General features: G+C 39.7%; 1 protein-coding gene across 1 annotated transcript; it reads right to left on the bottom strand.

Moving 5' to 3' along the window:
• Positions 1-2,421: 2,421 nt before the first annotated feature.
• LOC121949775 (myosin heavy chain, fast skeletal muscle-like) lies at positions 2,422-13,955 on the bottom strand. Its single transcript, XM_088079748.1, has 41 exons — positions 13,923-13,955; positions 13,649-13,691; positions 12,907-13,128; positions 12,688-12,831; positions 12,432-12,588; positions 12,311-12,338; positions 12,123-12,222; positions 11,917-12,009; positions 11,762-11,825; positions 11,584-11,682; positions 11,389-11,492; positions 11,124-11,262; positions 10,905-11,023; positions 10,401-10,550; positions 10,131-10,301; positions 9,740-10,040; positions 9,531-9,604; positions 9,352-9,439; positions 9,112-9,229; positions 8,909-9,032; positions 8,167-8,303; positions 7,821-8,076; positions 7,492-7,734; positions 7,231-7,407; positions 7,005-7,150; positions 6,791-6,881; positions 6,298-6,687; positions 6,059-6,185; positions 5,853-5,971; positions 5,574-5,770; positions 5,081-5,264; positions 4,804-4,969; positions 4,569-4,693; positions 4,148-4,456; positions 3,859-4,062; positions 3,639-3,764; positions 3,381-3,551; positions 3,180-3,284; positions 2,985-3,080; positions 2,728-2,859; positions 2,422-2,527 (listed from the first exon to the last, which is right to left on the bottom strand). Exons 3-41 carry the CDS (start codon positions 13,111-13,113, stop codon positions 2,507-2,509), a joined length of 5,802 nt encoding a protein of 1,933 aa, XP_087935874.1. The 5' UTR covers positions 13,114-13,128; positions 13,649-13,691; positions 13,923-13,955; the 3' UTR covers positions 2,422-2,506.
• Between the last annotated feature and the right edge of the window lie 242 nt (positions 13,956-14,197).

Here is a 14,197-nt window from a genome sequence, read left to right as displayed (position 1 = left end):
TGTACGATTATCATTTCTAAGTAGAGAACTGGGAACAGTGTTTTCCAGAACATCTTCTGAGCTCTATGATAAAGGTTAGTGGTGTTTGCTACTGCATTATAAAGATAAAGACAATGTGCAACTCTTTCAATCAGAATGGAAGAGACCTAAATAGGATTGCTACTAATATATGTGCAAATATGAGTAACACACTGTTGATATTTTAGCTAGAAAAAAAGGCAATACTGTAGCACATACTAATAAAAAATAATCCACTCAGACAGTGGGATTATGCTGTAGAAATGCTTTGTAAATTGAGTACAGCACTTTTCTTTACAATTTTTAAAGAGCATGAAAGGGAGCTCCTAAAGCCCCTAAATCATACTCATAGTGGCTTTCACCTTGAGCTAACTACTATATGCTTCAGCCTGATATCAGTTTGTGGTATGTATGTAAATTTGCATGCTTTAAATGCTGTCAGTGATAGCTAGGTTTTATTTTTTGTGTTGAATGTCAATGTGAAAATCATTTGTTTATGAATGCACTGCTTGCCGATCTCTATCCCTCTGCCTTACCCAGGCATTGCAGGCACTCACTTGCATCAACAGCTGCTCAAACACTTTGCAACCCTTCTCCTTCTATTTTTGAGGACCCCTTAGATCCTCAGTTCCTGCTACATGTTGACTGACTCTACTCATAGTGGGAGGTTACTTATGGGTGTTAATTCTACAATTATGTTAAATCAATGTAATTGAGATGTACTAAACAAGAAATGTATTCAGAAAAAGCAATTTATCAGGCAAGAGTTATAGAGCAAGTAATGACTTAAAAATTCTGCATATACTTAATAATAACTAGGATTCTCTGAATGTTTATTTAACATCATGCTATTTCACCTTGTGTGTCCCTTTAATCCAAACCTAACTTTTATTTATTGTAGGAAACATAGTGAAGAATAAATATAAAAACATTTACTGTGTTTTGAAGCATCAAAGTAGATAACTTCACAGACATGAGCTTCATGGGTCTGATAGCTACACCCACAGACTTGAATTGGAATCTGTGTATTGAATGTGCTCGCTTACAAAGCACAAGTTAAATATGGGACACATGCCAAATATGGTTAGGATGCCAGCTGTTGCTTCGCCAACATAAGTGACACCTGTTGCTAGCAAATACATATAATGTTTCAGGTTCCCATCAGCAAAGGCACATCCTGAATTTGTGGTAATCCCTACTTTAAATAGGTAACTTTAAAGTGAAGGTCTTTTGAAGAAATAAAAAAAAGAAGAAAAAAAGTATTCAAATCCTTCTCACTGCTTTTTTGTTAGATTGAAAAAAAAAAAAATAATAGTAATTTAAAATCCTTTATACTAAATGGAGCAAAATTCTTCAAAATAATGTCATTTAAGATAAGCACTACTGTTTAACTTTTGTTAATAGTTTTACAAGAATTAAATAATGAAAAATAACTACTACTTGTGATCAGGTGTAAGAGATATGTCTGTGGTATTCACGCTCATATGTCAAGCTATTAACACTTCAACTGACTCTGCAGACACAGCTCCAAGTCCATTTTTGGCTCCATGCACTGCACTTTGAATGTCAACGTCATTCCAGTTGCTGAGCAAAATCATTTTTAAATGTCATAGGCTATAATGTTGATTTAGCAGTGTTAAAACTACTCTAAAAATTTCCACAATAAATTGTCACCTACTTAAGTGAAATGCCTTTGTAACTTGCTGAAAAAAAATCTCCTGTGATTAAGAGTAATACATTCAGACATGTTTAATTAACTTTAAAAGTTAGGTGTACCCAATAATCACTCATATCACACCTAAAAACAGCTGTTACAGAGCAGCCCATATAATGTCACATTTGATAAGCTACTTTACCATGTGATGCAGATTCCTTTTAATTGCTCTGAAATGCGAACTGTTATTATTATAGGATATAATCCAACTAGTTTGCTCTTTGCCTGTTTCATTCAATATTAATATAATTGTCAATATATAGTTACATTTGTTGATTTTATAAGCAAATGTGACTGACTGCTTTCTGATCAGAGCCAAAGTTGTGGTTCTAGGATGCATGAGTTTATTTTGCTTTTGTTTTACTGCCCTCAAAGACAGCTCACGATGAATTGCTCTTGAATCTGGTGCCTGTTTCCAGGTAAGGATTAAAGTGACTTAAGTCACGCACATTTGCTTTTTCCCCTTGTTTCCTTGAAAGATGCCCATACCACTTTCACCTCAAATGTTAAGAATGTTTTTAGCATCGTTTTGGTGACTGGTTAGCTGAAAACTTTGCAACATATAAGTGCGATCCCATCTTTTTTTTTTTTTTTTTTTGAGCATGATTTACATGTTGAAAAAGGTAATACAAATCTCACAACAAATACCTTTCATGAAGAGCAAAGAGATGAAAGTATTACAAGGAGAATTTAAGATCAACAGCTTTTACTTTTATTGTTCCATCATGAACTACATCATATTATATGATTCATCACGGCGAAACACTCTGTGCTTTACTCAGCTGCTTCTTTTCCCTGTAAAAAAAAATGGTTTGTGTGAGTTTGAATCAGCTTTAGGTGACAATAATTATGATCAGCTGATTTTATTTTCAACCTAATGGTTTGTTAGGTCAATATAATACTGTATAGAATCTGCCCAAACATAGTGACAGGTATATATTGAGGAATTATGTTTGCTATTTTATTTATTTTCCACTAGATTGACATGTAATTACCTTGCCGGAGTCACGGCTCTTTGCTCTCAGTTTGTTGACCTGGGACTCTGCGATGTCAGCACGCTCCTCAGCCTCCTCCAGCTCATGCTGGATCTTCCTGCACTTGGACAGATGAACATTGGCCTGCTCCTCCTGAAATACGAGATGGAAAAAAAGATTAAATCTTCAAAAAAGTCCATTGGTCTATTGTGTGCTAAAAAATCATGACATATTATCAAGTAAACATTTTTTTTCCAAAATAAATGTTTTGGCCTTACCGCTTCCTCAGCCTGCCTCTTGTAGGCCTTCACCTTGAGCTGCAACTTGTCAACCAGATCCTGCAGTCTAGTAATGTTTTTCTTGTCCTCCTCAGTCTGTGAAAGAAAATATAGATTTTCATGTTTAAACATAGTTAATAGTAGGTATATCAGATGAAGTTGTACTGTACATGTTAAATATCAATGTGACTGTACCTGATAGGTGAGCTCCTTCACTCTCCTTTCATATTTGCGGACACCCTTGATAGCATCTGCTCCACGTCTCTGCTCACCTTCAACCTCTGCCTCCAGCTCACGCACCTTTAAAGAAACAGAAAATTCATTGAGTATTTAGAATCCGTAATTTATATTTTATTACATTTGTTCTGCTGTGCAAATGTCACATAACTTTCTCACCCTAGACTCAAGTTTCTGGAGCTGCTTCTTGCCACCCTTCATGGCCAGATTCTCAGCCTCATCCAGGCGGTGCTGCAGGTCCTTAACAGCGACCTCCAGGTTCTTCTTCATCCTCTCCAGGTGAGCGCTAGTATCCTGCTCCTTCTTCAGCTCCTCAGCCATCATAGCAGCCTTGAGGAGATAGCATAAAATGTTAATGAGAACTGTTATGAAACAAACAACAATACTGGAGTAAGAACGAATGAAATGTAAACCTACATCAGTGATGGCCTTCTTAGCCTTATCCTCTGCGTTCCTTGCTTCCTGAACAGTGTCATCCACTTCACTCTGAATCTGGACCAGGTCAGTCTCAAGCTTCTTCTTGGTGTTCAGAAGGCTTGTGTTCTAAAATGTAAGTTGATTTAGACACTTGAGTGATCACATGCCTCAAACTTGATTAGGTTTTTAAATTAATTAATAAATGATTGGATATTTATACCTGAGAGTGCAGAAGTCCAACACGCTCGCTGGCGTCCACCAGCTCCTGCTCAGCGATTTTGCGGCTTCTCTCTGTCTGTTCCAGAGCAGCTCTAAGTTCCTCAATTTCAGCTACCATGAGACCGTTCCTGCGTTCTACCATAGCAGCTTGTTCCTTGAGGTCATCCTGGGCTCTGACGGCATCATCTAGGTGCAGTTGTGCATCCTAGAGAAAAATAAATTCAGAAAAACTTTTTTAAAAAAAGATCTGCACTGCCCATAGTCTGTGCAACAACTCTGTCTTACAATACCTTGAGCTGTGCCTGCACATTCCTCAGCTGCTTCTGGGACTCAGCAGCCTGGCGATTGGCGTGGCTCAGCTGAATCTCCATCTCATTCAGGTCTCCCTCCATCTTCTTCTTGATTCTCAGGGCATCATTCCTGCTTCTGACCTCAGAATCCAGAGTGCTCTGCATGGAGTCAATCACCCTCTGGCTGTTCCTCTTGATCTGCTCCATCTCCTCATCTTTCTCTGCCAGCTTCCTGTCCACCTCACCCTTAATCTGGTTGAGCTCAAGCTGGACACGCAGGATCTTAGACTCCTCGTGTTCCAGAGTTCCCTGATCATATCAAAGAATGAAATGTTAATGTGTTACTTCAAACCTTTTACAGTATAATTGTCAGTGATTTGTATTTTTTGTTTTCAAAAGATCTCCCCAGAAAAAAGTGTACCTCAGCCTCTTCAAGAGCTGTCTGGATCTCAGCCTTCTCTGTCTCCACCTGCTTCTTAGACTTCTCCAGCTCGTGGATGCTCTTTCCAGTCTCACCAATCTGTTCAGTCAGATCTGAGATCTCCTCTGTAGAGAGATACCTGTGTTTCTTATTAAGCCTTAAAAAATATAAACAGTGTATTGTAGGATATGAACATGTTGAATACAATGTAACCGTTACATAAGGTAGAACTTACGCTGCAGGTTCTTGTTTTCACGCTTCATGGTCTCCAGCTGTTCCAGAGCTTCCTCATAAGAGTTCTTCATCTTGAACAGCTCAGTGCTGAGAGAACGAGCCTCCTTCTGAGCTCCCTCGAGCTCTGCCTGACCCTCCTCGTACTTCTGTTTCCACTCTGCCAACACCTGAACAACACAGTTAATACAGTTCAGTTAGCTATTTAGCAATATGAAGACAATTAAATGTATCTATTTCAGTGTTTGTATGGCTTGGCTAGACAAAGTAAACAATGCTACCTTGTCAAAGTTCCTCTGCTTCTTGTCCAGGTTGGCAGCCAGCCCATTGGCCCTCTCCACATCAATCATGAGGTCCTCCACCTCGCTCTGGAGCCTCTGTTTGGTCTTCTCAAGAGAAGCACACTTGGAATTCACTGCCTCAATCTGCTCCTCAGCCTCCTGAAGGCGCTGGGCCAGCTTCTTCCTGTTTTAATAGGGTGTAATTTGTCTCTCAGTTTAATTCTAAAAGATGAAAATACTTTATCCAAATATTTTTGCATGTACGTATACAATGAAAATAATACATTTCGATAACCTAGATTGAGATGTGAAAGCACTGATTTAATCTAAACCATTTAACCTCAAATAAGATACTGAACACATGACAAAAACTCAGTCAATATATTTTGTCTAAATCTGTTTAAACGCAAGTATAGTGATGTAGTTGTGGTTTGAGTTACACTAAAATGCTACACTTTTGAACTGGCCATTAGATTGTTTGAATGTTACTCACTTGGCTTCCTCAAGCTCCTCAGTGCGCTGGATAGCATCAGTTTCATACTTAGTTCTCCACTGAGCCACCTCACTGTTGGCCTTGGACATACCACGCTGCAGCTCAGCCTTGGCCTCCTGCTCCTCCTCAAACTGCTCCCTCAGCAGGTCACAGTCATGGCGGGCTGATTGCAATCCATGGGCAAGAGCATTCTTGGCCTGGTGTAAGAAATAATATTGAGGTTACAAAATTCCTAAATCCCAACTGAGCAACACCAGTGCACACTAAACAGTCTCTCACCTTAACCTCCTCTTCAATCTGTCTCTTCAGCTCCTCAATCTGCTGTGTGAAGGCCTGTTTGCCTCTGGTCAGCTGGGAGACAAGAGCTTCTTTCTCCTCAAGCTGACGACTGAACTCACCTTGTATGAAACACGTTATGATACATTAGTTTGTGTTATGTTTCTGAATAATACACAACAGATCATTCAATGATAACTTGTATATACCATTTTCTGTCAGGAGACGGGCTTTCTGTGCACCCATATCATTGATTTGACGGACATTTTCATCATTCTTGGTCTTCAGTTCGCTAAGTTGGTCCTCAAGAGTGCGGCACATCTTTTCAAGATTTCCCTGAAGGAGGAAAAGAGAGATAGGATCAGTGATCAGAATTTATTTTAAATATTAATTACCTTAATAATTATACCAATTTGGGTATTAAAATAGAATTGAATGTGTTGTGTACCTTTGCTTTAGCAACAGCCTCCATGTTGCTGGAGAGGTCATCAATCTCCATCTTGTATTCACTCTTTTCCTTCTCAAGCTTCTGCTTGACACGCTGGAGATTGTCGATCTGCTCTCCCAGCTCAGCAACGCTGTCAGCCTGCTTCTTGCGAAGAGCAGCAGCAGTGGCTTCATGCTGCAGAGTGGACTCCTCAAGGTCACGACGGAGCTTCTGGAACTCAGCTTCACGCTTCTTGTTCATCTCAATCTGAGCAGCGGTGGCACCACCAGCCTCCTCCAGCCTCTCGCTGATCTCCTCAAGTTCCCTGGAGAGGTCAGCTCTCTGCTTCTCAACCTTGGCACGAGCAGCACGCTCAGCCTCAATCTCCTCCTCCAGTTCCTCAATACGGGCCTGTTGAATGAAGGTGTGATGTCTTTCAGTAAAATTTTACTTTGAATACACAGAAAAGGCATTTGAACTAAGCAGTCATTTTTTATGTCACAGAATTTGTCACCTGAAGCTCCTTAATCTTCTTCTGGAGCTGAGCACCCATTGACTGCTCATCTTCAATCTTGCTAAGGAGCTGACTGATTTCAAAGTCCTTCCTGTAAGAATAATAGATGAGAACACATAGAGTTTAGGTATTTGACCACATTAATAATTGGTTAGATCATAATAAAAGAAAGAAAGAAACAAACAATGAACAAAACAAAACAAAACTACTTTACTTTTTAAGTTTCTCATCAGACTGCTGCTTGTCATTCTCAAGATCCATGATGGATTCCTGGGCCAGTTTCAGATCACCCTCAAGCTTCCTCTTGGCTCTCTCAAGGTCCATACGCAGTTTCTTCTCTTGCTCCAGAGAACCCTCAAGCTGAGGAATAATATGAATTTTTAATAATCATATTCAAGAAAAATGTTGCCTTTCCATTTGAAGTGACTTTGTAAACTTACATCATCCACTTGCTGCTCAAGCTTGGTCTTGGCCTTGGTCAGAGTGTTGACTTTGTCCTCCTCGGCCTGCAGGTCATCAAGAGTCTGCTGATGAGCCTCTTGAAGGGCTTTCTTTTCCTTGGTCAGCTTGGCAATGCTCTCATCCTGAGAGGCCATCTCCTCAGTCAGGTTCTTCACCTAAGTGTGCAAGAAAGATCTTGTCATTAAATTGTAATCATTATAATTTTACTTGACTTACTGGACAGAGTTTTATTTACAAACCTTGTTCTCAGTGGCATGTTTCTCCTTCTCCACTTTGGACAAGGTAAGCTCCAGGTCATCAATGTCCTTCTTGAGCTCAGAGCATTCATCCTCCAGCTTTCTCTTCTTGCCAGTAAGCTCAGCGTTGATTTCCTCTTCATCCTCCAGTCTCTCAGTTGTCTCTTTGAGTTTGGCCTCCAGCTGGATCTTACTCTTGATAAGTCCCTCGCATCTCTCCTCAGCATCTGACAGATTCTCTGCTTCCTGTAGTGAATTTGATGAAAATAGCTGTTAGCACATCAACATTGAAAAACAAGAAAACGCACAAAGCACTGTTGATGTATACGCACAGATGCAACTTGCAGCTGCAGATCATTCTTCTCCTGCAGAAGGGACACCATTTTCTCCTCCAGTTCCTTCTTCTTGGCCAGGGCAGCAGCCAAGTCAGTTGTCATCTTATCGTAGTTCTCCTTCATGGCTGCCAGTTCCTTCTCAGTTTCAGCACTCTTCAGCAGAGGCTTGATCTTGTAGTACACCTTCATCCATGGCCAGTGTTTCACATTCATGAATGAGCGGACATTGTACTGAATGGTAAATATGGCATCCCTGTGGAGAAGATGTTACCATTAGGTACAGAATCATTTTTCATTATTCATTGAATGAGTTTGCACTAAAAATGAGCTGTTTTCAACATGCCTCCTCTCTGTCATCTTGACAAACTCCTTTCTCATAAGGTAACCACGACACAGAGCCTGAGTCATGGTAACCAGAGATGCCAGTTTATCATCTCTCATCTCCTCTAGGACACCCAGAAGACCAGCCTTGAAGAACACCTGAACAAGGAGAAAATTTAAATCTTATGTGTGTCTGCTCAAAACACCATGCCACACATTAAAATAGAAAGAACTCAGGGAACATGTTCCCCTAACAATCATCTAAATGTCTAATATTATTAAGAAACAATTTTTAAAATATGGATATGCATCAAAATACTTTAGACAGTGAAAGATAATTATGCTAAATGTCTGATGGCAACTGTGCTTTCTTGAGGAAGTTTCATTCCTGTGTGGGCTCTTTTACTACTTAAAAATTGTACCATATTTTAAGAAAATGAGATTTATGATAACCAATGTATTGCCATTTAAAATTATGTTCATATTTATCATAATTCTGAAGCTGTAGACAGAATGCCATCAAGGTGTACAGGATCACATGGTGCACAAAAAGGCAAAGTAGACTGCTTCATTCCTCGCCACATGGGGGCGCAATTTTTCTATTTATTTCCCTCTGCTCCTTTCTTGGCTCATGGCCTAATTTCCCATCCCAATAGTTGAAACTGGGCAAGAAGATCTGAGATAGCCTTCTTTACAAACTAAAAAATGGACTGATAGTCCTTGATTTGTAAACATAATGATACAAATGCAATCATGGTCTTTACCTTGGTGTGTCCGAATCTGTACTCATCGTGGTTAACATCAATAGACCCAAGCAGCTTCTCTGAAGCCTTCTTGTTGTCAATGAACTGGCCCTCAGGAATGACGCTGGCATTCAGCACCTTGTACCTTTTATGAGAGAGTTAATGGTCAGTATGATATCTTTGAATATTCAGCATAAAACTTTTTTTAAAATATCCACTGATACCTCTGCTTGAAGTCAGCATAGAGGATTCTGCTGGGAAAACCTTTTCTGCAGATTCTGATACCCTCCAGCACACCGTTACACCTGAGCTGGTGGATGACCAGGAAGTTCTCCATCAGACCTGTAAAAAATGACATTTTTTAGTTACTAATTTGACTAAGTAGTCTCTAAAATTAAGTAAGCCATAGTGAGAGACCCAAACCACTCCTCAAAGACATAATTGACATTATTTTCTATATGTACCTGGAGTCTTTGACTCATTAGGAATCAGGCAGCGCACAAAGTGAGGATGGGTGCTCCTCAAGTTAGTCATCAGCTTGCCCAAGTTCTCCTGTAGATCCAAAATGTTATATTTTTAATATGTAACAACTGTGAGTTGGGGTATAAAATGGGATATATAGATTTACAGTGTTAAATCTTACCCTAAACTGTGAAGACACAGTCTGCATAGAACCACCCTTCTTCTTGCCTCCTTTCTTGCTACCACCACTAGACTCTGTTGATAATTTCAAGTAGACATGTTTTGTTAAAATCTGACAAAAAGGTCATATCTCAACACGTTACAATCGTTGAAAATATACAACATCTATAACCTTAAGTGTTTATTAGTTTACTGTAGTTAATATCATACCCTCAACAACGGGAGGATACAGAAGAGCCAGCAGTTTCATTGAGGATTTCTGGTACAGCTGAATAACAGACTCATTCAGTGGGTCCTTGTTCTTGTCCAGCCAGCCAGCGATGTTGTAATCCACGGTACCAGCATAGTGCACCAGGGAGAAGTGGGCCTCAGCCTTGCCCTTGGCGGGCTTTGGCTTTTCAAATGCTCTGTTTTTGCCAAGATGTTGGTCATACAGCTTGTTCTTGAAGGATGTGTCTGTGGCCTTGGGGAACATGCACTCCTCTTCAAGGATGGAGAAGATGCCCATGGGCTTGAAAGAAGTGGGAAGAAGTAAGTCATCAAGAGATACATGATGTCAAAGTAAGAACAATTATATCTGATCACCAACTGAAGTGATTACCTTTTCAATCAGCTCAATGCAGGCAGCCAAGTCCATGCCAAAGTCAATGAACTCCCAGATAATACCCTCCTTCTTGTACTCCTCTTGCTCCAGGACGAACATGTGGTGGTTGAAGAACTGTTGCAGCTTCTCATTGGTGAAGTTGATGCACAGCTGCTCCAAGGTGTTGAACTGTGACGGGACAAATAATCAGCATAATGTCTTGTTGGCATCAAGAAAGATTCTATCATGAGAAGTATCAGCTGCTGAGTTTTTGAAAATGACGCTTACATCAAAGATTTCAAAGCCAGCAATGTCCAAGACACCGATGAAGAACTGCCTTGCTTGTTTGGTGTCCAACATCTGGTTGATACGGATGACCATCCACAAGAACATCCTCTCATAGATGGACTTGGCCAGGGCAGTCACTGAGTTGCTCACCTATACAATACAGAAGGGTGTGATTTCATCAAAGTCGGTCAGCTGCTTGTAAAATTATGGATCACTGGTATTTTGAACTTCTCCTCATCAGATAAATGTTATCAAAGATCTAAAAAAAAACCCCAAAAAAACAACCAAAAACATCTCAGTAATTATTTGTTTTATTCTGCATTATGCATTTAGCATTTAATGAATAAAAGTAATTAAGAGTAGCAAAACGTAGTTCTTTTCCGCTGCAATTATTTTCCCCAATATGCCCTGTACTACATTTTTTTTTCACCTGAACATCAACAAAAAAACAAAGTAATATGTTTTTCAATAGTAGGATATTAGATATTGACATTTCGTGTTTACCTGAGGCACAGTCTGTCCCTTGGTGACAAACTCATTTCCGACCTTCACTCTGGGATAGCACAGAGCCTTCAGCATGTCAGCAGAGTTCAGACCCAGCAAGTAAGCGACCTTGTCAGCCTCTGAAAACATTTCAGTGATTTCCATCAGAAACCAGTGTGACTAAACCTTTATTACTGTTTTCCCCAAGGAATTTACTTTGAGCTGATAATGAATACTCACCCTCTGTGCCATCAGGCTCAGCCTGCTCCTCACGCTGCTTCTGCTTGAACTTCATGTTACCGTGGTGGAGCACAGCACCAGTAATCTTGTAGATGCTTACCTTCTCTTCAGCTGAGAAGCCCAGGATGTCAATGGCATTCTGAGTTCATAAAAGGTGTCAACACACAAAAAAGATCACTACAGAAAATGCATTTAAAAGGACAGTTTTGATATTGCAATTGATGCTCAAAATATATTTCAATATTTTGAAGGGAGGATCACTCACATCAGTGGCTTCCAGCTCAACTTTGTCATCAATGCTGGCCACAGTGATCTGACCCATGCTGCACATGGGGAAATCGTAGGGGTTGGTTGTGATGAGTGCCAATTCTGGAGATCAGAAAAGAGTGAAAATGTCAATATATTTGTTTAATATGAGAACAAGTAGATTTAACTTTGTGTAACAACTCATTTTGCTTACCAATCAGCTCAGGTTTGTGGTTGGTCATCATCTGGTAGAAGATGTGGTAGCCTCTTTCATCAGGAAGCTGGAATGTCACTCTAGACTTCTCCAGCAGATCTACAAATATTGTTCATAAGTCAGAGCCTGGCCAACTCTCAATTGTAGTCATTTGTTTTCAGTGAGTATTATTACTTACATGTCTCAATATCAGCACTAGCCAGTTTGCCAGTTGTGCCAAAGTGGATTCTGATGAATTTACCCTGTTTGGAACAAAGGGATTTTTAATGTCTCACCATATTGGCGATCTGTAACATGACTTTCCTTGTGCATAAAAATTTACTCCATACTTACGAAACGAGAGGAGTTGTCATTCCTCACAGTTTTGGCATTACCATAGGCCTCCAGCAGGGGATTGGCTGCAATAATCTGATCCTCCAGGGAGCCCTATAATCCAGGTTGATAACTGCTATCAGAAAATGACTATTTTTTTCTTCTTGAAAAATCTTCCATGTGTACAGAACCCTGAATTTTGATCTTGATTTCATATAGTAACAAACCTTTGAGGTGTCCCTCTTCTTGTCTCCACCAACTGAGATTGTTGCAAAGTACTGGATGACACGCTTGGTGTTCACAGTCTTTCCGGCACCAGATTCTCCACTAGGTATAGACACAGATTTATCAGATTTGATCAAGATATTTTACTATGTTAAAATCAACAAATGTAAATAACAAATAACAAACTTACGTGATCAAGACAGACTGGTTCTCCCTATCTGTTACATAGAAAAACAAGAATTATTAATTGTTTTACCAAATCAGAAAACATATATACCAATAAATTTTACATTGTTATGGTAAATACCTACCAGTAAGCATGAACTGATAAGCGTTGTCAGAGACGGAGAAGATATGGGGTGGAGCCTCCATACGCTTCTTGCCTCTGTAGGCACTGACACATTCAGCATCGTACACTGGGAGCCACTTGTAGGGGTTCACAGTGGCACAGAACAATCCAGAGTAGGTCTGAAGGTGATCACAGAAATTCAACAATTAATGCTACATTTCCGTCAAGTATAGGTATTTTCAATAGTTCTCTTTTTTTCAGTAGGCAGCTTGTCTTACGTAGATCATCCATGCTGCATAACGCTCTTTGAGGTTATACAGCACAGAGGCTTCATTGAGATGGGTCATCATGGCCATGTCCTCAATCTTGTCATACTTGGGAGGGTTCATTGGAGAGACGTCATCCTCTTTAACTGTCCTCTCCTGGAACAGAACATTTATCACAATGAGAACTGGTCACCTTGAATTCTCAGTTGACTCTGACTTCATGATACCAACCTCCTCAGTGCCCAGGACTTTCACAGTGACTTTGCCAGCGTCTTTCTTGAGGATTGTTGCCTTCACGTACAGCTCCTTGGCATCAGCTACATAGCAGGCACTCTTGGCATCAAAAGGTTTGTTTTGAGCCTCAATTCTCTCCTTCTCTGGCTTACGGAGGTAAATGGCAGCTTTGCCATAAATGGCCATCTCCGCGTCTGTACTCATGGTGGCGGCTTATGTCTGTGTAGCAAAAACAATGACAATTTAAAAAATGTTTCTGTTGTTGTCATTAAACAGTGCCTATGTGCATGTTATACTAAACTTCTATGTCTACATCAAAAGGAAGTTTTTGCATCATTACAAGAGGCCTTTTGCTTTGTTAAAGCTTCTCTGCCCAACAAAGCAATTGTCTACACTATGCATTTTTTTATGTTGCTCCATTCTCTGCACTCAACATCTATTGCATGTCTGTTTGTCCAAAGAGAGAAATCCATCCTCAATTTCTCCTCCTGAGTTGTCTCCCATTTTCCCCCATTAAAAGGGTCTGAATGGAAGGTCTAAGGACACAGACTTCTTTATGCTTTACAGATTGTAAAGCCCTTCAAGCCAAATTTTTGATTACAAAATTTGTCCATGTAAATAAAATTAAATTGACAGAGTCAACACTAGTCTTTATCTGAGTTCTGTCCAAATTGCATTCACAACCCATGAGGTCACCAATTAAACAAATGTTGTAATCAATGGTAAAAGTTGTACGTACCTTTCTCTTACCCTTGGTGAAATGAATATTATACTCCACACACCTATTGAAAAAAAATCTGTGTTAGCCAGTGCAGGAAACTTCCAGTAATTTATTGTAAACTTCCTCCACACACATTACATTACAAAGTTAGCAAAAAATGTGAATCTCATCTCATGTCAAGAATCCACAGAGTCAGATACTAAATTATATTTAATAAATTTAAATTTAAATTTTAAATTACATATGCTGAATACATCTAATTGGTACAGTGTATAATAGTAGACCCCCTCACCACAAGCAGGAACCTCACTGGTCTTCCACCACACTCTCTGAGGCTCTCCTTGGACCCCTTATATTCAGTCTAGTGTGCTTACAAAGCAAAGGTTCAAGCAGACTAACATGCCAAATATGGCAAGGATGACAGCTGGGTCTTGAAGCATTTGAAATATTTTGCTGGTGCTAAATTTGGGTGAATCCATGGCAACTTTTGAGTTCTTCTTTTTCACACATGATTTTTTTTTATTTTTTAAATTGTTAACAAATTATTACAACAGAAAGTTGGGGTAT

The sequence above is a fragment of the Plectropomus leopardus genome, chromosome 7 (genome assembly GCF_026936395.1).
Source record: "Plectropomus leopardus strain MGB_pleo_1.0 chromosome 7, ASM2693639v1, whole genome shotgun sequence".
NCBI lineage: Eukaryota > Metazoa > Chordata > Actinopteri > Perciformes > Serranidae > Plectropomus > Plectropomus leopardus.
Note: the sequence above shows the minus strand (reverse complement) of the source record. Positions and strands in the feature narration are given on the sequence as shown.